Source organism: Bos mutus, chromosome 3, assembly GCF_027580195.1.
Source record: "Bos mutus isolate GX-2022 chromosome 3, NWIPB_WYAK_1.1, whole genome shotgun sequence".
Taxonomy (NCBI): domain Eukaryota; kingdom Metazoa; phylum Chordata; class Mammalia; order Artiodactyla; family Bovidae; genus Bos; species Bos mutus.
Genome location: NC_091619.1, coordinates 82,109,673 through 82,135,338, shown reverse-complemented (window position 1 = coordinate 82,135,338; position 25,666 = coordinate 82,109,673). Strand labels below are relative to the sequence as shown.

Genomic DNA, 25,666 nt, shown 5'->3' with positions numbered 1-25,666 from the left:
TAAAGTCAGCCAATGTTTCCACTGATTCCCCATCTATTTGCCATGAAGTGATGGGACCGCATGCCATGATCTTCGTTTTCTGAATGTTGAGCTTTAAGCCAACTTTTTCACTCTCCTCTTTCACTCTCATCAAGAGGCTCTTTAGTTCTTCTTCACTTTCTGCCATAAGGGTGGTGTCATCTGCATATCTGAGGTTATTGATATTTCTCCTGGCAATCTTGATTCCAGCTTGTGCTTCTTCCAGCCCAGCGTTTCTCATGATGTACTCTGCATATAAGTTAAATAAGCAGGGTGGCAATATACAGCTTTGACGTGCTCCTTTTCCTATCTGGAACCAGTCTGTTGTTCCATGTCCAGTTCTAACTGTTGCTTCCTGACCTGCATACAAATTTCTCAAGAAGCAGATCAGGTGGTCTGATATTCCCATCTCTTTCAGAATTTTCCACAGTTTATTGTGATCCACACAGTCAAAGGCTTTGGCATAGTCAATAATGTAGAAATAGATGTTTTTCTGGAACTCTCTTGCTTTTTTGATGATCCAGTGGATGTTGGCAATTTGATCTCTGGTTCCTCTGCCTTTTCTAAATCCAGCTAGACTTCTTTATTTTTATATATCAAAAAGAACTTTGAAGTAATATTTTGTTTGTTCCAGAGAAATGTGTAGCATTACATCATCATCTTTTTTAAAAAATCTGATACTTCTAAAAAATATATTGAAATGAAAGTTTTGACTCATTAAGAGAAAGCTAATCAGTCATTCATCTGTGCAGTAATTGTATAACAGTTGTATAGCTATTTGGTAAAAGAAATTTTAACAAGGAGTTTATTTTTAACATAACATACAGAAACCAAATTTGATTTCAGAAAGAAAAACTAGGATTAATGTTGTCTAGCTTTAAACAGAAATCAGTTGACTAGCATTTTGAAACTTCATTTGGTCAATTAAGTATACAGAGCAAATTAACCAAAACATACATTATGCATATGGAGAAAATATTAAAGTATATAATAAGGAAAAGTGCTCAGTATGAGTCTTTAAAAATTGAAAACATAAAGTAATTTTGAGATTCATGACAGTCTCGGGGTTCATATTACTTGGCTGTGATAAATTTAGAAGATTATACAGAGTTTGGCTTGTTCTTCATGTACACACAGTATTTCTTCTCAGTTTAACCCTTTTAAAGAGGATTTGAATTTTGATCATTTTGAATCCATTTACCACCTTCATCATCTTGATGTGTATCATCTAAATATAATTTCCCTCCCCCTTTTAAGAGTGGAACTGGTGTGTTTAAAGCATGTCAGCGTTTCTGCCCTATTTAGAATGGCATGGGTTGGAAAACATGAACTTTTCAAAGAAATGACAGCTTTTCCTTGAGTCGAACCATTTGCTTTCTTTAATAAGATTAGTTCAGATACTGCATTTCATCAATTCCATCATCTGAAAAAAATCCTGCCATCTTAAAAGTTTTGACATTTTCATTTTCTATTCTATTTCTGCTCTATGACACATAGTTCAGGCATTTGGCTGAGTTTAAATCAGTGGACTGGTTGGAAGCCTTAAAATGTGTTTGCACAGAAGTTTGAATGAATTGGGAGATTTGTTTACATTTGGAGCTTTGTATTCCTTTCTTTTTATTTTTAAATTTGAAATCTCTTCTCATGATGATACCTTAGGTTAGGTTACTTGCAGTGAACGTTAACCCAAAATCTCAATTCATCCTAATGATGTTAGGACATTGGCATGACATGACTTTGGTTACTGATTCAGTGAGCAAACAAATACAGCTAAAGTCACTTAGTGACTTGTTTCTAATTCAAGTCACATAGATATTGATCTAGAATGGATCTGATCCTGATTTGTCTAGTTTGTGTGAAAATCACACGCCACTTCATGTTGTCCTTGTCTGTCTATGCAGATTTACTTACAATTTGCAGTTTGTTTCTTTCCTGGGGTTAAAACCCCAAGTCTGGCTCTGTCCAGGCATCTCTTAGTAAAGCTGCAGATAAAGCTGAGAACTGTAAAAGTGTTAATAGTTGACATATCTTTTCAGGCCACTTGGTATGTTCTAGACTGTTTGTCAGATAGCCTGAAAATAGAAGCAGGCCTGGTCTCTGTTCTTACAGAATCTGTAGTGACACTTGAAGGTTGTCTTGTAGAATCTCATTAAGGAAATCTGTGGTCAGAAATAAGGACATGTTTATTTATTTTTTTTTTTTTAGAATTCTTTTTTTTTTTTTTTTTGAGTTTTATTTATTTTTTTTTTTTTTTTTTTTTTCTAATTTTATTTTATTTTTAAACTTTACATAATTGTATTAGTTTTGCCAAATATCAAAATGAATCCACCACAGGTATACATGTGTTCCCCCATCCCGAACCCTCCTCCTCCTCCCTCCCCATACCATCCCTCTGGGCCGTCCCAGTGCACCAGCCCCAAGCATCTAGCATCATGCATCGAACCTGGACTGGCAACTCGTTTCCTACATGATATTTTACATGTTTCATTGCCATTCTCCCAAATCTTCCCACCCTCTCCCTCTCCCACAGAGTCCATAAGACTGTTCTATACATCAGTGTCTCTTTTGCTGTCTCGCATAACGGGTTATTGTTACCATCTTTCTAAATTCCATATATATGCGTTAGTATACTGTATTTATGTTTTTCCTTCTGGCTTACTTCACTCTGTATAATAGGCTCCAGTTTCATCCACCTCATCAGAACTGATTCAAATGTATTCTTTTTAATGGCTGAGTAATACTCCATTGTGTATATGTACCACAGCTTTCTTATCCATTCATCTGCTGATGGACATCTAGGTTGCTTCCATGTCTTGGCTATTATAAACAGTGCTGCGATGAACATTGGGGTACACGTGTCTCTTTCCCTTCTGGTTTCCTCAGTGTGTATGCCCAGCAGTGGGGCTGCTGGATCATAAGGCAGTTCTATTTCCAGTTTTTTAAGGAATCTCCACACTGTTCTCCATAGTGGCTGTACTAGTTTGCATTCCCACCAACAGTGTAAAAGGGTTCCCTTTTCTCCACACCCTCTCCAGCATTTATTATTTGTAGACTTTTGGATCGCAGCCATTCTGACTGGTGTGAAATGGTACCTCATAGTGGTTTTGATTTGCATTTCTCTGATAATGAGTGATGTTGAGCATCTTTTCATGTGTTTGTTAGCCATCTGTATGTCTTTTTGGAGAAATGTCTATTTAGTTCTTTGGCCCATTTTTTGATTGGGTCGTTTTTTTTTCTGGAGTTGAGCTGTAGGAGTTGCTTGTATATTTTTGAGATTAGTTGTTTGTCGGTTGCTTCATTTGCTATTATTTTCTCCCATTCTGAAGGCTGTCTTTTCACCTTGCTAATAGTTTCCTTTGATGTGCAGAAGCTTTTAAGGTTAATTAGGTCCCATTTGTTTATTTTTGCTTTTATTTCCAATATTCTGGGAGGTGGGTCATAGAGGATCCTGCTGTGATGTATGTCGGAGAGTGTTTTGCCTATGTTCTCCTCTAGGAGTTTTATAGTTTCTGGTCTTACGTTTAGATCTTTAATCCATTTTGAGTTTATTTTTGTGTATGGTGTTAGAAAGTGTTCTAGTTTCATTCTTTTACAAGTGGTTGACCAGATTTCCCAACACCACTTGTTAAAGAGATTGTCTTTAATCCATTGTATATTCTTGCCTCCTTTGTCGAAGATAAGGTGTTAAGGACATGTTTAGACATAGGCCAAACTAGCTAAGTTTTTGAACAGATCTATACTTACAAAGCGCTTAGAATAGTAATGATACTTAGCAACTACTTGATAACAGTTACATGCTAATACCATTATTATTTTTATTATTTATTTTTCCAGGTCATCCAAATAATTCTCTGGCCATAGACAGAGCATAATACATAAAAATATATAAGTGAAATGAGATTTGGTTCTTTGACATGAAATGAGACCAATTTTGTACTGCAAATTTAAAAGAGCCCAAATTTGTCCTGTGATGTGGAGACTAGGAATCATTTCCTTTATTTTTACATGCAAGTTTTCATGGTTTTAATCGGCACCCTACCAAACTGATAGATGCCTCTAGCTGTGTGTGTCAGTGTGGTTGCTGAGAACGTCACACATGCAGTAATTACAGGGGACGATTTTTGCCTGATTTTCTTCCTAGAGCATTTGCTATGCTGGAAATGCTATGAAAAGCTTAGACTATAGTACAAATACTATTTTTAAAAACAAACTTTTATTATATATTCTTAAAATAAAGTAATATATGTTCATCATAGGAAAAAAACAAGCAGAAAAAAGCAGGGATAATCACTCAAATCCGACATGCAAAGAGAACTGCTATTATAGTGTATGCATATTTCTTTGCAGTTCTTTCTCTGTACATAGAAATACATTTTAAAATGGCATCACAGTGTAATATCCCATTTTGTAATGGCTTGCTATGTCTTTATCCTGTGTCATTAAATACCTTTCCATTGTCATTATTCTTTTACAATATTATTTGCATTGTCTATGACATCTTTAACCATTTAATTTTTATTGTTTAATTTTTACCTTTTCTTTTTTTCCACTATAAATTATTCACTGGGTGAACAACTGAGTTACCATTGTTGAGGGTTATTTAAATGTTAAAACAGCTAAATTGTATAAAATGTGCCTTGGCACTGAAGTAAAGTAACGGGCAGATGAAATGATTGCATACGAATCCTCATATGCTGCTATAGCCGTCTCTATGAATGGTCCCAGAGGCCTCTGGCCCAGATGACAACTTTCAGGAAGCACTGGGAAAGTGGTGTTCCATAATTAGAGATCAGAAGCCCTCAGATGGGCTGTGATTTAGGAGAGTAAGTTAAAATCAACTATCTGCTGACATCAGGGGACCCTTCCGTTACCTGTTTGTTTCTATGACAAATTCAAACCAATTCAAAATAACTTTTCCATTCGCAGGTAGATTTCTTTTTTTAATTCTTTTAAGTTTGATCTTGTAGGTTGCATAAGCTGTGTTCCGTGACTTAAGTGTGCTTATCCATTCATCCTTCCTGCCAGGAATGCCATCTCCAACCACACTGAAGAAGTCGGAGAAGTCTGGTTTCAGCAGCCCCTCCCCTTCACAGACCTCCTCCCTGGGAACGGCATTCACACAGCATCACCGACCCGTCATTACAGGACCCAGAGGTGAGCTGCTCCGCCTGCACCCTTGATTGTGCTTAGTTCATGACCTTGGAACGAGAGTAGTAAAATGAGAGACAACGAGGACTCCCCCAGAGTAGTTCTGAAGGAAGTGAGTGTTCCAGTTTCTTATCCTCGGGGACTGCTTTGGAATTGTAGGGACCCAAGGGATTTGGTATCAAACCCTGATCCTTACCTCTTTCTTTGCTGGTGGGATGTTGCAAAGAGGTGGGAGGTAGTTTGAATTAACCAAAATCAAATCTGTCTTAAGGGCTTTCCTGGTGGCTCAGATAGTAAAGGGTCTGTCTGCTATCTGGGAGATCCCTGAGTTGGGAAGACCCTCTGCGGAAGGGAGTGGCTACCCACTCCAGTGTTCTTGCCTGGAGAAGTCCATGGACAGAGGGACCTTGTGGCTACAGTCCATGGGGTCACAAAGAGTTGGATGCTAATGAGCAACTAACACTTCCTTATCTTAGAAATTGTATGAGAGGGGCACTTGTGTGTGCCTGTGTGTGTGTTTGTGTGTATGTGTGTGTTAGGTGAGTTTATTTTCATTCTCTCACCCCCTTTCTTGAAACCTGATTTCAATATGTGGCATTTTGCATTCAGGTTATTTGCATCACCGTGTTGACGAGCCGTCTTCATTCACTCCTTTTGAAGTGGTAGATAGTTTGTCTGGTTTTCATTGCAATGTTTTCATTATTTTTGTCTCGTGTGCTTTTAAGTTTATTATTAAAATGTGTCCACAAGAAATATGATTTGTATTTCACATTAAAGACAAGCTTTAAACCTCAAGAGAATGTCAGCAAATCACTTAACTTGATCTTGTTGCAAGATGAAAATATTTATTAGTTTGTTTATGAAACTCCCACAGTAGGAGTATGAATAATTGTAACCACGTTTGCTTTCTTCCATCAGATTTTTGTTTAGGTAAGTTTGTGATCTACCAGCTGCTATCATAAAACATCCTAGAAAGTTATGGTCTCTTGTCTACTTTGACATACGCCTGGAGAAACTGGTATTTCTTGCATTAATCTCAATGTGAGTCCCACAAATCTGAATCCCTTTATGAATACTCTGTGTACATCTCAGGGAAATATAGCAGTTTAGAGGGCTGGCCAATGTACATGTGTAGAAATCACTTTGAAGAAAATAAGTATTTTGACTATTATATGAAGCAGTGTCTATCCACAATTATGAAAGCTCACTTGCCCCATCTTTAAAGATCTTGTGATCATTGATGGAACTTTAAGTGTTCTAATTATTCCACTTGTGTGTAAGAGTGAAAAATACGCATTACCCTCCCCCCAATTTGAAAACCTTGCATCTGAATGAAATTATGTGCTCCCAGAATTAATCTCTTTGAATGGGGCAGTGTGATGATATTATTTTCATTGTCAGCATTCCTTAAGCATTGAAACTGTGGTGGGAGGTAAGAGATACGAAGATTTAGTCAGAAGATTTTTGGTCTCAGGGAGATAAGGCCTGTATGTTTCTCATCTTTTTATGACCAGGCTGACATGTTCTAAGTGCTACATGGATCTTAAAAGCAGAGGTTTCTGTAGGAAACTCTGGAGTGAATTGTAGAGGTTCCTTCATCATCAATCAAGGATTTACTGAGTGCTTGTCACTGGGCAGACACTGGGTATTCAGTGGTTCCTGTCCTCATAGAGCGTATTGTCCAGTACAGAAAAATAAGCATTTAGAATATGTTGTGGAATGCACACTTTTCACTTTATATCACCTAAAGAACCTTCAAATGGTAGATATTGTCAGAGTCAAATCTTAAAAGTCACTTAGATGAATAGAGGGCATTCCAAGCGAAGAAAAGACTCCTGGTACACCAGGATTAGGAAGCAGCAACGCCAGCAATCAGGGTAGTTTTTTAAGTTGCCTCTTTCCATTTCTGCTTATCGTTTGAATTTTCTAATGTCCTCTCCAATAAAATGGGGACAGTAGTAATGGCTCCCCACTCCAGCACTCTTGCCTGGAAAATCCCATGGACAGAGGAGCCTGGTGGGCTGCAGTCCATGGGGTCACTAAGAGTCGGACACGACTGAGCAACTTCACTTTCACTTTTCACTTTCATGCATTGGAGAAGGAAATGACAGCCCACCCCAGTGTTCTTGCCTGGAGAATCCCAGGGACGGGGGAGCCTGGTGGGCTGCCGTCTCTGGGGTCGCACAGAGTCGGACACGACTGAAGCGACTTAGCAGCAGCAGCAGCAGTACTGCTGAAGGAATTTTTTTTTCTCCCAACCTCACATTCTTACACAGAAACTACAATAAAACAATATTTGTAGAGACTCTGAGGGGTATAAGGCAATGTCGTATGTTATCATTTATTCAGTAAATACTGAATGCTTTCTATATGTCTTGCCTTAAAACTATAGATCTAGAAATGATTCTAGCACTTACCCATAAGTGCCATGATTGGGAGCTTCTTCTTGCTAAACAGTTAATCACATTTGCTAAAATGATCCACACTGAGTTGAATCAGAGGGGACCTTCTTATTCTACAGAACTGTGAGTTTTGGTCTTCTGTTCATACTCATGGAATTGTTTATAAGGAAAAGAGAAAGATGCCCAATTTAAAAATTATGGAACAATTATGGAATTCCAAAGAATTTTTTCACCAGACTTCAATATGGTTCACAGCATCCTCAGGTCTCCTTTCTGGGAAATCTACTCAGGAACCCATTCTTATTACATCCTGCCCAACTTAGAGGTCTGGTGAAGGGAAGTGGGGTAGTTGGTATGAAATACTTCAGCGGCATCTTTGTGGTCAGCATGACAGAGTTGAGATAGCTTAACATAAGACCCTGTTGGGCTAAGACCTTTTTAAAGGTTGGTGGTTAGACACTTGTTATTTAAAACATACTCACTATAGGTATCATATTCCCTCTTATCCTTCTGTGAACTGGTTGGAAAGCTAATGCTTGGAATGACATCACATCTGGGACTAAGAGTTGATGTTTTAGGAAGATAAGGCTGGATTTAAAAAAGGAGAGTCTGGCAGAGGGAGCCAGTGTAGAATAAATGTGGCATGTACATTAAGGAGAATTCAACCTCACATGTTCTTTTTATTGGAAGGAGAGGCTTGGCTTCCCTGGTGACTCATATGGTAAAGAATCCATCCACAGTGCAGGAGACCCAGGCTCGACCCCTGGGTCAGGCAGATCCTCTGGAGAAGGAAATGGCAAGCCCATTCCAGTATTCTTGCCTGGAGAACCCCATGGACAGAGGAACCTGGCGGGCTACAGTCCATGGAGTCGCAAAGAGACAGACACAACTGAGCGACTAACACTTTCACTTTCTCTTATTACAATCTGAAATGGTAAATCATTAGAGAATCCAGATAGATGATCAGACTTCAAAAAGGCCAGGAAGAAGAGAAAGGTGTGTCCTTTATCAGGATCCTGGGCACTGGGGAGGCTGTAAACTGTAGTCTTATTCAGAGTCACATGGTATAGTCACCTCTGGATAGCACCTAGATTGTAAGACTTCTGCTGCCTTCCTTAAAATTCCTCATGGGAATACCTCAACTAGACAAACACCAATCAGTAGACAGTAGCTGTGTAATATACCCCAGTGCCCAGACCTGAGGTGGTATGCTAACAGAGCTGCTGCTGCTGCTGCTGCTAAGTCACTTCAGTCGTGTCCGACTCTATGCAACCCCATAGACAGCAGCCCACCAGGCTTCCCCGTCCCTGGGATTCTCCAGGCAAGAACACTGGAGTGGGTTGCCATTTCCTTCTCCAATGCATGAAAGTGAAAAGTGAAAGTGAAGTCACTCAGTCGTGTCCGACTCCCAGCGACCCCATGGACTGCAGCCTACCAGGCTTCTCCATCCATGGGATTTTCCAGGCCAAGAGTACTGGAGTGGGGTGCTAAAAGAGCTACAGAACAGCAAATCCACCTCAAATTTCAATGAATTCACCAAATTCATTGAAAACAAGCAATGGTCCTATTTTTCACTGCAAAAATTAGCTATGTTTGGAAATTTGGTGGCCACCTTTTACACAGGAAACCTCTCTTTGATGATTGCAAAGCTGAGGCAGGAAACACAGAGCCTCGAGGGGAGTAAGTACAGAAGCTAGGGTTGGAGGTGGAATGGACTGGTGTTTGAATCCCATTTCCACCACTTTTACCAGCTGTGTGAACCTGGCACATAGCTTTGCTTCTCTGAGCGATGGGTTCCTCATCTATAAATTGAGGATCTAATCTCAACCTCAGAGAATTATATTATCTTAGGAGTAGATGAAATCATCTACTCATGGGCATGATCAGGTCAGGCAAACAATTAAGTCACCCATTTTCATCAGGGCTTTGAAAGTCTCATGCTATCATGCTGTCCTCCTGCCTTTGCCTGTCCACACACTGGACACACTGGTCCCATCCCAAGACCAATTCGGGTACCACTTTCTACCTGCAATCTGCTCAGCTCCAACCAGGCTGCCATCATCTCTCAATCTGCAGACTCTGGGAGTCTCTCACGTCACGTCTTCACACTCCCTACACCAACTTGGTCTTACTTTGTCAGTTCACGTACATGTCTTGTTCTTTCTCTAGAACAAAACCTCTGTGAGGAAGGATCTCTAATAAACACCTTTTGATATCTTCATTGTTCCTCACACTGTGGGTTTTGAGCTCAGATTTTACCTGAATGAATAAAAAGTATGCAAGATGTGCATAAAAGGTACATAAGAGATATTCATCCCATCCCTGAAACTGACAGATTCTCAGTGCTTCAGAAGGAGTAAGGGTGACATATGACAATAGTTGATATGGCCCTTCTTTATAAGGAATGTCCAAGATGAGGAAGAACCATGGCCTTTCATCCAAAGAAAGCTTTTGCAAGATTATGTAGTAAGGTTTATTAAAAGCTATGGTGTTTCTTAGTTGATGTTATTCTAATCTTCTAATCTAAAATTGGAATCTAATTTTCCAATTTCCCTTGTGAAGGTAGGGGCATGTGGTTTCTTAAAATGAACCCCCTCTCTGATGGTGTCATTGTTTATGGCTTTGATAAATCATTTAACATTGTGACCTCAGTTTAGCCATCTCATAGGGGATAACACTTTGCCACCTCACCTGGTGGCTCAGATGGTGAAGAATCTGCCTGCGATGTAGGAGGCTCAGGTTTGATCCCAGATTGGAAAGATTCCCTGAAAAAGGGAATGGCTGCCTACTCCAGGATTCTTGCCTAGAGAATTTTAGGACAGAGAAGCCGGGTGTGTTACAGTCCATAATGTCCAAAGAGTCAGATACGACTGAGTAACTAACACTTACGTAGTTAAAATTAGGTGAAGAAGTTAAAGACTGTGGAATGCCCTACTGAGTGAGGAAGAGATTAAGTTTCCATTATACGTTAGTACAGTTGCTGTGCACTTTAAACGGAAAGATTGGGCTTTCGAAGACTTTCTTTTGGCAGTGCTTAAAATTTCAACCATAGTAAAGTATTTAATCATGACAGTTCATCTTCTTCATGATAATGAAGAAAAATTATCATTTTTCTTTTTTCTTCCCTTTGCTTTTCTAAGAGTTGTGGGTGTACCTGATGATTTAAAAGGGCCTAACTCTTTTTGAGAATGATTTGGAGTACTCATCAGAGATATTTTAGAATTTCTTAAAAGTTGTCTTCTCAAAACTTATGTTTCTGCCTTTAAGTCTTTGCTATTTCCAAAAGCGAGATAATAGATGATACTTAATTTAAATGCTTAGCACAAAGGTAAAGTGACTCTGTGCTTTAGGGATCAAGAGGCAGTCGGGAACCTGCACTATACATGTTGTAAAGCAGGGGTTGAGAGTAATTGACAAATAAGCACCAATTGAGCTTCGTCTAGAGCCATAGAATTTCAGAATAGTAAGTACTCTTGGGGCCTTCTGGTTTAATTCTTTTCCTGGATCCCTTAAGAATGTGTTTGGCTGTAAGTAACTGGAAATCTAAAACAAACATATGGAGTTTTCCCTGGTGGCTCAGTGGTAAAGAATCTGCCTACCAATGCAAGAGATATGAGTTCAATCCCTGGTCTGGGAAGATCCCACATGCCCTGAAACAGCTAGGTCTATGGGCCACAACTACTGAGCCTTGCTCTAGAGCCCGGGAACCACAGCTACTGAGCCTGCATGCCCTAGAGTGAGTGATCTGCAGCAAGAAAAGCCACCGCAGTGAGAAGCCTGCACACGGCAACTAGAGAGTAGCCCCCGCGCACCACAACTAGGAAGAGAGTCCTCACAGCAGCAGAGACCCAGCACAGCCATAAATAAGTAAATAAGAAAATGAAAACCGAGTATGTGGTTCAGAACTGTCATGGCGGCATCTGAGTGCAGTCAAGGACTGAGATTTCTTCTCTTATCCATGCTTTAGTGGATTGTTCTCAATCTCACGCTGTGACCTCATGGTCACAGTGTAGCCACTGCCCTCCTGCCATGCATCTGCATTCCAAGCGTTTTAAAGAAGGGAGCAGACAAGAGCCAAAAGTGACTGCCAGGTCATTTTGCCACCTTTCATAGACTCTTACTCAGCATGATCAAAACTAAGCCTCTTGATCACCTCTAGCTGCAAGGGAGGCTGGAAAATCTAAGTATTTGACAGAGCACATTGCTGCTCTGTATAAAATTGGGGTTTTATAAGTAGGAAAATAGGAGAAAAATATTCTGGCTAGCAGTCAACAACATAGTTACCGTTACTCAGAGAAATGCGAAATCTGAGTTGGCCAGAGCCAAGACTAGAAATCTAGCCTCCAGTGCTAAGCCTTTTTCAACCTATTTCTACCTTTTTCTCCACTACTGGGAGAAATCAACTGCATTTATTTCAACAGTTTGTTTTCACAATTTTTATTAGTCAAGGACATGACATAGCCATTTAGATCTTTCGATAAGTATGATACAACTCTTATTATCACACTGAGTTTTTTTTGTAATAGCAGCCATAAACAGATCATTTGACCTTTTTTTATGAGCCCATGAATCCTTGCTACTGGTAAATGCAGGGTTTCTGCTAGGTGCAAGTCATTTCAAAGATAGCTTTTGAGGTCACTTTGACTTTTTTTTTAATATTGAAATTAGTGTGCAGACTCCTATTACTGTCTAGGGGCCTGTTAACTTTTCCACAAATATTTATCAAGTACTTACAGGGTACAAGGTGCTCTGCTACTTGCTGAATACTGTAGGGAATAAAGCTTGGATTCTGGCCTCAACTTGCTTACTTCCTAGTAGATGGCAGACAAGAAAGCCAGCCTTGTATTATTGTGATGGGTGCTCCCAGGGTGCTGCCAAGATCCTGGTCCACCTGATAGAACTACCGTGGCAGATGACACTGGGCCAGTCCAAACAGTGTGACTTACCCACTGACTTACCTCCTTTCAAAGAGAGTGCCTCCTGGTGGTAAGCAGGCAGCAACAGCAAACCATTGTGCTTTTAGACAACTAAGTACTGAGGAATCCAGACATACAAAACGTGAGCAAATGGCCAAAGCCCCACTTCTTTATGGGTCAAAACATATATATATATATACACACACACACATGAAGGGGCTTTAGAGATTGCCCTGATTTTGAAGACATGCGCAGATGGCCCTGATTTTGAAGACATGCGCAGTATGTATTAAAACAATAGCCATAACATTGTGCAGCTTTCAAAGAATCCTGCCAGTTTCTGTTCAGACACTTACATGCTCTATGAACCTCTCTAAATCCAGGATCCTCGTGGCCCAATCAAGGATCTTGCCTTTAATGATGAGACATGTGAGGGTATGAAGTCAATAGTCTCTCCCAGTTTGGCTGAAGATAATACACTGCAGAGAATTACGAGAATAAGATAACTTTCCAGGAAGTTGAGGTCACCAGGAAAGGTTGGAAGACCAGAGATTCAAAGACAATAATAGAGAAGGAAGGAGAGGAATAATGGGAAGGCTCAGTCATCACTAGATGGCAGGGCCATTAGAACGGGACCACGTCTTTATTCTTCCTCCCGAGATTCTGTATCTCCCATCCTCGTGGTTGGCGTTAGCAAAGCACTTAGTAGGTTGAATGAGCACGTAGGTTTGATTGACAGCAAACTGAAAGTTTGGAAATAACAGGTGGTTCTTTCCATCCTCCTTGTGTGATAATAATACCATATTGAAATGTATGTATTTCACAGCATTTAGGGAGATTGCATAGCATAGTGAATAAATGCTCGATATACACTTGTTGTTGTTTAGCCACTGTCTTGACTGATCCTCTGTGACCCTATAAACCGAACATGCCAGGCTTCTCTGTCCTCCACTGGCAGTCCCTGAGTTTGCTCAAATTCTTGTCCTTTGAGTCAGTGATGCTATCTAACCATCTCATCCTCTGCTGACCCCTTCTCTGTTTGTCTTTAATCTTTCCCAGCATCAGGGTCTTTTCCAGTGAGTCAGAAAGTGGCCAAAGTATTGGGCTTCAGCAACAGTCCTTCCAATGAATGTTCACGACTGATTTCCTTTAGGATTGACTGGTTTGATCTACCTGCTGTCCCAGAAGACTCTTCAAGAGTCTTCTCCAGCACCACAATTTGAAAGTATCAATTCTTTGATGCTCAGCCTTCTTTATGGTTCAACTCTCACATCCATACATTTACTCAGTTTTAATTCAGAGCTTCTATTTTCATGAACATTAAGAGAAATGCTGAGCTCAGAATGATTTGATCCTCTTTTTATGGAATATTTGCTGTGGTATTATAAACGTTTCTGCCCAAATGAAGGACCCTAAAGAAGGAAGAAGTCCCTGGTGCTCCATCGCTCTCATGACCTTGGCATCCTTCCTTGGCATACACCCACTACCTAAGCAGTTGGTTCGTTTAGCTTTCTTGTATCATATCTTGTATCAAAGACTCCTTTGCCTCTTAGGAAATATTTTTAACTTAGTTGTAGAACACACTAGTGCTCCTTTCAGTGGAGCTGAATTTAATTTGTCTCTCCTGGTTTAGTGCAATTGAATCATCTCAGGAAAATGAGAAGCAATTAAGTACCTGTTGCTAACAAGGTGCTGAAATAATCTGCCAACAGATGCAAAGTGTTTATTTATTATTGGAGTATGTCATTTGAGAAAACATTACGTTGTCTTTCGACAATCAGAATTGACTTTCAAATGCAGGCATCACAGACCTAACAAGTACCACCTATGAGGAGCACTGAAAAGAGAATAAGAGGGCTTGTGAACACTGGGCAAGGTTAGCTCAAGTGCCGGTGCCGGGCCTAATGGGAACCCTCATTGATGGGATTTGAAGGAACTGGATGGTAAAGAGGAAAAGCAGCTTTTTAGCAAAGGCCCTTTAAGTCCCAGTTCAGGAAATTATTAAATTCATTAGCCAGATACTTAGAGCCAGCTATTACTACCCAGCCAAAGGAAAAAACAGTGCCAGCAAATGTTTTAAAACTACAACTAAACAAAAGTCAGGAAGCGTGTAATTAAAACTGTACCTTTATTGTATTGTAAAGAGTTTCACTGTGACATGGAAAATATTTAAAGGAGAAGGCTGTTTAGCTAATTTGTCTGCAAGTGAACCGCTTAGTGGAGAAGTACCCTAAATTAACTGTAAGGCCACCCACCGAGCGAGCCTCATAAAGGGCCGTGGCTGCTCAGCTTGGTTTTGTGTAACCGTTCAATAATTACTAGATAAATGCATAACTAAAAGCTCTATTACACTAATAATTTGTACTGAGATAGATGTGTGGGACACCCTGCTGGGTTAATTTGTCATCCCCGCAGCAAACTTCTAAAGAGAGCCCTTCTGCAGTGCTATCTGTTAATATGTGGTCCCAAGGAGGACAGGTTAGAGCAGTAAGACCAAGTGGCTCCTTAATCTCTTAAAGAGGCAAAATGCACCCCGCCCCCCGCCCCCAGCCCACCGCCGGCCAGCTAGGTGAGTGCCTGAGAAAAGAACAGGGTGATTGGTGATTAACCACATGGACCCAGATTGAAACACATTTGGACAAAAGGAGCTGCTCTCCCTTGGAATTTCTTGCCCCTTTCTCTTCATCTCTCCCTCGCTCTCTTCCACCCCTACCTCCTTGTCCCCCAACCATAAATCCACACATATAGACACAGTGAAGGCACTAGTTCTGGGCAAGGTTTCTTTGAAATCCTGTCATTGATAAGACTTCTGGGTACTGTTGCACTGTAAATCCTATAACCAGATAAATCCCGATCAGGTCTTTCTAGTTGAGCTTAATATAATGTTGATTTTATGTTTAGATTTATTCTTTATTTTTCTTTTTTCAGAGTAGAATAAAAAGTCAGTATTGGGCTTGTATCTCCCTTTTATGTGGAATGTTTTCTTCTATCACACACACTCACACATGGTCTTTTAAATATGAAGTTCGCATTTAAGCTTTAATGCAGGGATTTCAACCTCCCCAATTGACAGAACCGTAAATCATGTTAAAGTTAAGTGAATTACTGTAGCATGGAACTGTAGCTTTAACAGTGTTTATGTAGTATCAGCTTATCATCCACGTAGGCAAAGAGGGGTGAGCACTGATACTCGAAATGGGAAGGCACGGTCCTGTTAATGTGGCTGCAGTATCACGCAGAGTCACCCATTTCATGCCACATCCTTTGTATTGTTGAAACAAGTGGATTCAATCACTCACGTGAATGGATGGCCTTTTAAAATGTGTATTTCCATGGTAAATTTTACATTTGCCATTTCTTAGTATTAAGTAGCAGTTACTTCCTCTCCACCCCAAACGATTCATTTTTCCTATGTACAAAACACATGTGAGGAACACCAGAGTGGACAGTTGTAGTACAGTAGTAAGGGACCTATGAGGCAAATATCGTGAAAGGAAATAAATGATTTGACCTCTGAAAAATAATTCGTATGGGAGCAGAAGAGTGCAATGAAAAGCACATGGGCTGTGGCGTCCCACAGAATAGATTTCAAATGCTTCCCAGCCACTCAGGATCTGTACAAGCTTGGGCCAGTCCCTGGCCTCTGCTGGCCTCTGTTTTCCCACCTGTACGAAACTTTAGGTGTTAATAGGAGGAGGAAGTGAAATGACATATGGATAGGGCCACGTATGTGATTCGTATGTTACTAAACGTTAGCTGTCTCAGAGTCCCCCCATCCCCATATCTTTTGCTGTCTTTTTATGTGGTTCTCTTGAAAGGATTCTCACTCCTCTCATTGCTCACTCCTCAACTCCAGCTTTCTCTTTTATCTGCTCCTGTGAGTCCAGAAGATGTGTGTATTTCTCCTCACTGAGAGGAGTCTTATGGAAGTCTTCCAAGGAGCCCCTGGAAGAGATGGGGCCTCAGGGACATGAGCCAGCCCAGTTACACCATCCCATCACTCTTGTTTGGTTGGAGGAACAGTCGAGTCTCCTTGTGGGGCTGGTGAACCTCCTACCATGATGACTGGCCCACAGCCACGGTGATAACTTCACTTTGACTTGTCTTCATTCAGGCATGGCTCTTGCTAAGGGATAAGCACCACTGTTACTTACACAAGTCAAATCAGCAAATAATTTTTGAGAGTGTACCATCTGCCAAGCACTGTGCTAGGCCCTGGTGAACAAATCAAACAAGCTTGTCTTGCCCCTCAACCTGAAAGACCAGAAGAACAAACAGTTGTTACTCGGATGAGATTCATGAATTAAAGAAATGGGTAATATAGCAAGGTATTAAAAGTATTTGTGGGCATTTGGATTTATTTGTCAGTTTGTGTGGGTCCAGTCTATTGGTATACAGTATGTATTTAGGAAACCTTAGTATCCCTGAGGGATATCTGTAGATCTTCACGAATCCTCAGATTCCTGAATACCATAATAAGCATTGTTGAACTGTTGCATACCCAGTAATGCATCAGTCCCCGACCTTCTTGGTACCAGGGGCCAGTTTCATGGAAGACAGTTCTTCCACAGACTGGGATATAGGAGATGGTTTCAGGATGATTCAAGTGCATTAAATTTATTGTGTATTTTATTTCTATTATTATTACATCAGCTCCACCTCAGACCATCAGGCATTAGATCCCAGAGGTTGGGGACTCCTGCAATAATGAACAGAAGACATGTTAAAGTACTCTTTCAAGTGAAATATTCTTACAAGGGAAAGAACCCAGCCAGATTGCTTAATCACCTCTCCATTCTCCCCAAAAGAAAATAATGGATTGTTTGTGTAACGAAAAAGTCTGAGGGTTTGTGGCTTCACGTAGAACTGGATCCAGGTGCTCAGGCAATACCTTCAGAAATCTGTCTTTTTATCATTCTCAGATCTTCTGTCCTCTGTGTGAACTTCATTCTCAGGCTGAATCTCCTCAGATCATGGCACTGATGATATGAGCAGTTCCAAGCTTAATTCCTACTCTTGTAACAGTCCCAAGGGAAAGAGAACAGCTCTCTCACAAGAGATCTAGAGAAGCCCAGCTCCTTCTTGATGCTCCGAGTGGCCTAGTGTGGGTCATTTGCTCACTTTTAAAATAATCTTTATGTTTAAAAGATAGTGATCTGATTCCCTGGTGGCTCAGGCGGGAAAGAATCTGCCTGCAATGTAGGAGACCTGAGTTCGATCCCTGGCTCAGGAAGATCCTCTGGAGAAGGGAATGGCTACCCACTCCCGTATTCTTGGCTGGAGAATCCCATGGACAGAGGAACCTGGGGTTGCTATAGTCCATAGGGGTCACAAAGAATCAGACTAACTGAGCGACTAACACTTTAAAAGATAATGGAGGAGGCAGCTGGCATGGCAGACAGTGGCCCCACAGGGGTTACAGTGTTGGTGACCCTGACGCGCAAGCCAGGCAGTGGCAGCATCTACCTTCAGACCCCACCACCGCCCCGGAGCTGCAGGTGAGGCTTAAGGGAGGTGCCAAGGGAAGGTCATGGTCAGGTCTGACCTCAAGGAGCTATGGAAGCACGTCAGCCTGGGGAGTGGATCCTGGAGCAGTTCCCTGGCCTCTATGGCTGCCAGGAAGAGGGGATCCCGGAGCTGGAGATTGATGTGAATGAACTCCTGGGCGTGGAGAGTGATGAGACCCAGCTGCCAGGGTCGAGAAGCTGCTGGTTGATTGTTACAAGCCCACTGAGGCCTCTGTCTCTGGCCTGCTGGAATAGATTTGGGCATGCAGAAGCACACCCTGGAAAAAGACAGTCCTCCCACGAGACAGCCACTGCCCCCCAGTCTTATAGCAACAGCAATACTGGGGCCTGGCGCCATGAGCAGGACTCCCTGTGCCTCTGGCCCAGAGGTCTCTCCCCTGACATTAAAAGTAAACGTAATAGGTTTCTCATTGGTGTGGCCTGGGTTCTATGCCCACCCACAGAGCCGGGGGGAGGATGAAGTCAGTGACATAGACTGAGGTGGAGAGAAGGCTGTTACCCAAAGATACCTTCGAGCTTTGTTTCCAGAAGAACAGGTGAAGGACTGCTGGGCCTGCAAAGCTGATAGCTGCCCAGTCCAGGAGATTAGAGCACAGCTGTCCTGTGCCCAGGGCAGCAGGGTCGGCTCTCCCACCAGCCAAGTGACTTCATGTTGCAGGTGGGGCTTGAAAAGCACAGGTCAAACCTCGGTCTTAGGAGAGTGACAGTCCATGCCAGGGAACTCCAGGTCCACGGGAACAGTGGAGAACAGTTCAACTCTTCTTTAAAAGTTATTCACTTGCCTGTGCTGTGTCTTAGTTGTGGTAGGCGGGATCTTTAGTTGTGGTATGCGGCATGTAGTTCCCTGACCAGGAATAGAACCCAGGCCCCCTGCATTGGGAGCGTGGAGTCTTACCACTGGACCACCAGGGAGGTCCTAAGAACAGTTCAACTCTTGATTCCCGATGGTCTTACGCTGCCACAGGGCACTGCGTGATCCTGATTACTTTTAGTATATCTTAACTTACCCTAAGAACACAACTCCAAGGGTAATAAATAGCCCAGAGTCCAGCATATAGCCTGGGACACAGCAGATTCTCAACACATAGTTTTTAAAGGTATGAGCCCACTATGTACTAGGCACCTACATACACTAATTCTAATTCTCAGAAAAATCTCTTAAATTAATACTATTTTATCCAGTTTTACAGACAAGGATATGCAAGTTCGAAAATGTTACATAACTTTTCCTAGACTCACATAGGGAGTGAATGATTTCAAAACCCAAAATAGTCGAGCTCTAAAAATCACACAGACATAGGATTTCCATTTTGCAGCACAGAAAACCCAAGTGCTTAGGAGGTTGACACAGAGCTAGTTGATACCCAGCTTGGGGTAAACTTTGGTACCCTGACTTCAAACACTGGCCCAATGCGTCTCATACTTCTCCTTGTGTGAAATTTACCAGCAGTAGGAATAAATCCCTAAATCCTGTAGGGTGAATTCAGGAGGGTGCTTTGAAACCTGTGCTTTAGTAAACATGTTACTCAGAAATAGGGCCTTGAACTTCAATGTATACCTATAAGTTGGGCAGGGGTAGTGGGAAGAGAGGCCGTGAATCAGTCATTGCTTTGTTTGTTGTGGGGTTTGTTTGTATTGGTCTTGCATTTTTTTATTTTAAATGTCAGCAAAGACTTGCAAACAGCACAGGTCCCAGCATTTGGTAGGCCTCCCATAGGCTAGAGAACCTCCATGGAGCTTAGTGTTTCAAATTCCAGGTTGTTTGAGGATTAATTCTCTGTTAACCTATGTGATCATCCAATCTATGGTGGTTATTTTTCCCTTAAATGTTTTGATGTATCTCTTCTTCATCTCTTGTATATCTGGCATGTTACATAGAAGCTCAAGTTCCCTTCATGGAACTGAATCTTATCAACTTTGCTTATTAAACAGTCCCCCTTCGTGTCTCCAATAATCACAGCTGTTGTGTGGTGTTTGTAGGCATTTCACATTAGCCGTCATGGCGGCTTAGTTGATTCATGCATAAATACGGTCTATTCAGAGAAGAGGCCCTGTCAGTACCGAAAGGCTAGGGCTCTATCTCACAGAAAGAGCTTGAACTAGTGCATTCACTCAGGGTTTTTTTTTTTTAATTGAAGTATAGTGTCAGACTTTATTTTTTGGGCTCCAAAATCACTGCAGATGGTGACTACAGCCATGAAATTAAGACGCTCACTCCTTGGAAGGAAAGTTATGACCAACCTAGATAGCATCTTCAAAAGCAGAGACATTACTTTGCCAACAAAGGTCCGTCTAGTCAAGGCTATGGTTTTTCCTGTGGTCATGTATGGATGTGAGAGTTGGTCTGTGAAGAAGGCTGAGCGCCGAAGAATTGATGCTTTTGAACTGTGGTGTTGGAGAAAATTCTTGAGAGTCCCTTGGACTTCAAGGATATCCAACAAGTCCATCCTAAAGGAGATCAGTCCTGGGTGTTCATTGGAAGGACTGATGCTGAAGCTGAAAGCCACCTCATGCAAAGAGTTGACTCATTGGAAAAGACTCTGATGCTGGGAGGGATTGGGGGCAGGAGGAGAAGGGGACGACAGAGGATGAGATGGCTGGATGGCATCACGGACTCGATGGACTTGAGTCTGAGTGAACTCCGGGAGTTGGTAATGGACAGGGAGGCCTGGCGTGCTGCGATTCATGGGGTCGTGAAGAGTCGGACACGACTGAGCGACTGAACTGAACTGATTTATAATGTCATGTTAGTTTCATGTTAGTTTCATTTCAGTTATATATGTTTATGTATATATATATATTTTTCTTTTTCACATTATTTTTCCTTAAAGGTTATTACACAGTACTGAGTATAGTTCCCTGTGCTATACAGTAGATCCTTGTTGGTTATCTACTACTTTTCTGACTCTTATGTTTGACTTGACATAATATACACATGGATGGGGCTTCCCCAGTAGCTCATAGGTAAAGACTCTGCCTGCAAAGCAGGAAACGCAGGTTCAATCCCTAGCTATGGAACATCTCCTAGAGAAGGGAATGGCAACCCACTCCAGTATTCTTGCCTGGAGAATCTCATGGGCAGAGGAGCCTGGTGGGCTACAGTCCACTGGGTCTCAAAGAGTCAGACAGAACTGAAGCACCTTAGCATGTACGCGTGCACATACACATGGATGTGGGAAACCAGCACATACCCAAAGCATGTTAATTAACAATGAAAAGGGTCAATCAAAGAGTGACAGCGGCTAGTTAGTGGGGATACAGAAGGCAAGCAGTTTGCTTTGGAAGCCTTCAAAAAGATGAGGCGTCAGCGGGACGTCCAGCTGGGACAAAGACCAGGTTTGGTAGGCAGTGGGTAGGAGGAACAGAGATTGTCTGGTGCTCAGCTCACAGAAAGAGCATTGCTGGTATTTGGAGAGTAAACAGGAATTATGTGGGTCTACCCCAGGGGCCATTAGACTGTGGCCCACCAGTCGAATCTAGCCCTCTGCTTGTTTCTTAAAATGTTATCAAAACATTTTATGGCCATGCTCATTTATTTATGTGATAACTATGGCTGCTCCTGCACTGAGTAATTACAGCAAAAACCATGAGGCCCACAAAGCTAAACTGTGTCCTCTCTGGCCTTTACAGAAAATGTTTGCCAACCCCTAGTCTAGACTATAAAAAGGACTTTTGAAAAATAAAGGTCTTTAAGTAGCAAAAATTGATCTAAATTAAAATTTTAAAAGATCTTTGCTGCCCCTCACCCCTTGCTATATTTTTAAAATTTATTTTTCCAAAAGATATTGGAATTTGATCTCTATCCTGAACTTCTACCTTAACTCAAATAGAATAGAACATATCAGTTATCTCGGAAGTCTACTGTAACAGAAAGTTACTTTGTTTGGTAGCAATAACATAAAAATACTGGTGTTTTGCAAGTCATCGTGAAATATATATTTCTCTCATTTGATATACCCACGTCTTTCACACGTATTCAGTGATGTTAAAGATGTGTTTTGAAAACCTTGGTTTGAGTCAAAGGTTTGTTATTTAGAAAAAGTTTCACCTCCTAAAGGCTTGAAAACCATTGCCAGTTCCTTGTTCCTTGTGTCTCTGTTAAACCCCAGAACTCCAAACTTCTAAACTTTCGTGAATGGCAGGTCTGACTCATGAATGATGTATAAATTATAGCTATGGACCAGTAAGATTTCTCAGCTTTACGTAGGCTATCATGGTGTTACATATTGTGGTTTTGAATTTCTAAAGAAGTAAACGCCATAGTAGTTGACAGCCCAAACAATTCAAGTTCCATTTGCCCTTATGGAATGCTTTTTTTTTTAAGTGCATTTTTTTTTCTACTTTCTGCTCCTTTTAGAACTGTGCCTTATTAAAATCTTTACTTTTAAATATGAGTAGTCAGGATTTCTTAATGCCACCTTGTACTTTATGGAAATGGTTATTTTTGTCTAAATAACATCTTACTGCTAAAGACAGATGAGTAGCTTTTTCTTGTAATGGTGCTAACAGAGAGAAGCAGTTTGGAATTTCACCTGTTGCCACTGATGGTATCAATTAATGGTAAGACTGAAGTTTCCCAAATGCCAGGCCTTGGGAGTGGTCATTCGCTCTATGAGCAAAGAAGACTGTGTAACGCCATCTAACAAGCACGCTGCGCCTGAAGGAGGATTTGATTTTATTGTTTGCATTGCTCTCCTAGCAGCTTATCTTTGTAGCCTCCCATAGAAGAGAGACTAGGATCTGAGGGCTGGTGCCGGAAAGCAAAATGAATATGAAATGAACCTAATTCTCGTCCAACCCGTGAGAGTCTGCAGTCGTTCCTGGACGAGAAATTAAGTCAATGTCAAGCCTAAACTGAAGAATATATTTCAATCATGAATTCTTGGTTTGAGAAAAACGTAGGAGGGTTATTAGAACTTTTAAAGGTTCTGTTTGGGCAAAACTGCTGGCAGTGGTAAAGAGAGGTGATTTTCTTTTGTCTCTTTTTTTTCCTAAGACTTAGAATGAATTCAGAGAAGGCAATGGCACCCCACTCCAGTACTTTTGCCTAGAAAATCCCATGGGCGGAGGAGCCTGGTGGGCTGAAGTCCATGGGGTCACTAAGAGTCGGACATGACTGAGCGACTTCACTTTCACTTTTCACTTTCATGCATTGGAGAAGGAAATGGCAACCCACTCCAGTGTTCTTGCCTGGAGAATCCTGGGGACGGGGGAGCCTGGTGGGCTGCCGTCTATGGGGTCGCACAGAGTCGGACACGACTGAAGCGACTTGGCAGCAGCAGGCAGAATGAATTAGAATGAAATACAAGATACCAAACCCATGTGGCCATGACTCCCTGGCCATCTTTGAGCTGGAAAAATGGTCCATAAAGTCTCCTCCCTGTAGTGGACTCTCAGACCAAGAATCAGTTTTTGGACCTTAGAGGTCTCTCAGCATACACAGTAATACAGTAATGACTTTGACCTTCTCTTCCCCAGTCTTAATCAATTATGCCTTAAAGGAGGAAGAATACTTTTAAGTTAAATATATATATATATTATATATACAATAACATTTAATTTTAAACTTTTCCTCTTTCAAACTAAAACCAAAGAGTCTTTTAAATAATTGGGGCCACCGTGGGGTGGAGGTGGGGGGCGGTGCACAAACAAGTAAACCAGCCTGCCTGACCTGCTCTCTTGTTTAAGTACCCAGTAATATGATCATCTGGCAATAAAGAACTGAGCCTACACCTTGGGAAATTCTGGGTCTCTGCTTCTTTAATTGTGGCTACTTTGTTCAGATGTGTAGGCAGTGCCATTCCAGCCAAAGCAACCGGATCAAGTTTCCTTCCTTCCCATCTTATTTGTATTCTTTATGAAAAGCACAAGCAGTTGTTTGAAACAAGGCTGGCCTCTGGTTAAAGTTTAAGCTAGTAGTGAGATCCATCTCAAACAGAGTGTTTGTGACACTTTTTGCTGCTCCTGGCCTAGGGTACTAAGAGTATTAGGCCCCAGAAGCAGCCAATTTTGTAGTGCCTTTTAATACACAAAATTGTATTAACATCAACATGGATACAGATGGATGCACTGCAATAAACTGTAACCACTTGAGAAAAGCCTTTATTGACTTTCAAGTAAATAATGCACATTTTAAAGGATCTAAATATGCATTTACATAATGTGCTATAATTTTTTATTGTGTCAACTACTCACACACACACATCCATAAGAGATGTTTTTCTCCATCAAAAATTTGGACTCGTACCATTATTTTGTGCATTGCATTAGCACCATGCCAGATTCACAATGGTAGTTCCTCTTCTCTAGGGCCTGAGCTGACCATCTCAAGATACAGTTAGTCAGTTTTGCTGACTGAATAATTGGTTGGTTAATTTAACCTCAGTGAAACTTTCTAAAATAATTTGTGACCACTTGTTTGAAAACTTAGGCACACTAAAAACATATAATCCAAGATAAAACAGAAATGAAATAAAAAAGAAGGAAAATCAGATTTATACATGGCTAGAATCTTAAATCTGAGCTTTAGAGCAATGGAAAAACCCAATGCAGTCTCATTGTTCAGGAAAAGAATGCTACTAGAAGGTTATCCAGAGAAATCACATGTGTTGAATAGTACTCCTTCATGGCTCACATGGTAGAGAATCCACCTGCAATGCTGGAGACACGGGTTCAATCCCTGGATCAGGGACATCCCCTTGAGATGGGAATGGCAACCCACTCCAGTATTCTTGCCTGGAGAATTCCATCAACAGAGGAGCCCAGTGGGCTACAGTCCATGGGGTCGCAAAGAGTTGGACATGATTAAGCCACTAACATACACACACACACATACACACACATATACACACAACATATTTTGTGATGTGTGTAACACAACTGTTTTCTGTTTGAAGAAATGAAAGCACAGGATCTTGAATGATTTATATCCTATTCCAGTGAATTAGTGGCTGAAGCAGACATCCAAGGCCTGAGAAAGTAGGGGTTGTGAAGAATGACCCTTTGAAATGCAGTCTCAGCAGTTGTCTAGTTTGAATCTACAGGCTAAATGATTTTCTGGTATTAATTAAGAATTAATTGATTATTATAAAAAAAAGAATTAATTGATTATTATAAATCATCCATTGTAGAGTTAACTCCACATAGTACCATGTGTTTTCAGGTTTGTGTTACAATAAACTATATGACACAAGGAAAAGAGGAATAATTTTTTTTAGTAAAATGTAACAAAGAAACTTTCTTGAGGAGATCTCAGGTCTTTCCCATTCTGTTGCTTTCCTCTATTTCTTTGCATTGATCGCTGAGGAAGGCTTTCTTATCTCTTCTTGCTATTCTTTGGAACTCTGCATTCAGATGCTTATATCTTTCCTTTTCTCCTCTGCTTTTTGCTTCTCTTCTTTTCACAGCTATTTGTAAGGCCTCCCCAGACAGCCATTTTGCTTTTTTGCATTTCTTTTCCATGGGGATGATCTTGATCCCTGTCTCCTGTACAATGTCACGAACCTCCACCCATAGTTCATCAGGCACTCTATCTATCAGATCTAGTCCCTCAAATCTATTTCTCACTTCCACTGTATAATCATAAGGAATTTGATTTAGGTCATACCTGAATGGTCTAGTGGTTTTCCCTACTTTCTTCAATTTCAGCCTGAAT

At 41.2% G+C, this 25,666-nt stretch overlaps 1 protein-coding gene across 3 annotated transcripts in view; it reads left to right on the top strand.

The window, feature by feature from the left end:
- The window catches only part of NFIA (nuclear factor I A), a 400,772-nt gene that overhangs the window by 304,923 nt on the left and 70,183 nt on the right, over positions 1 to 25,666 (top strand). For all 3 annotated transcript variants that reach the window (XM_070367937.1, XM_005891231.3, XM_070367936.1), the window contains exon 7: positions 5,044 to 5,172. In XM_070367937.1, coding sequence (XP_070224038.1) covers positions 5,044 to 5,172 — 129 coding nt within the window. The remainder of the gene's footprint in view (positions 1 to 5,043; positions 5,173 to 25,666) is intronic.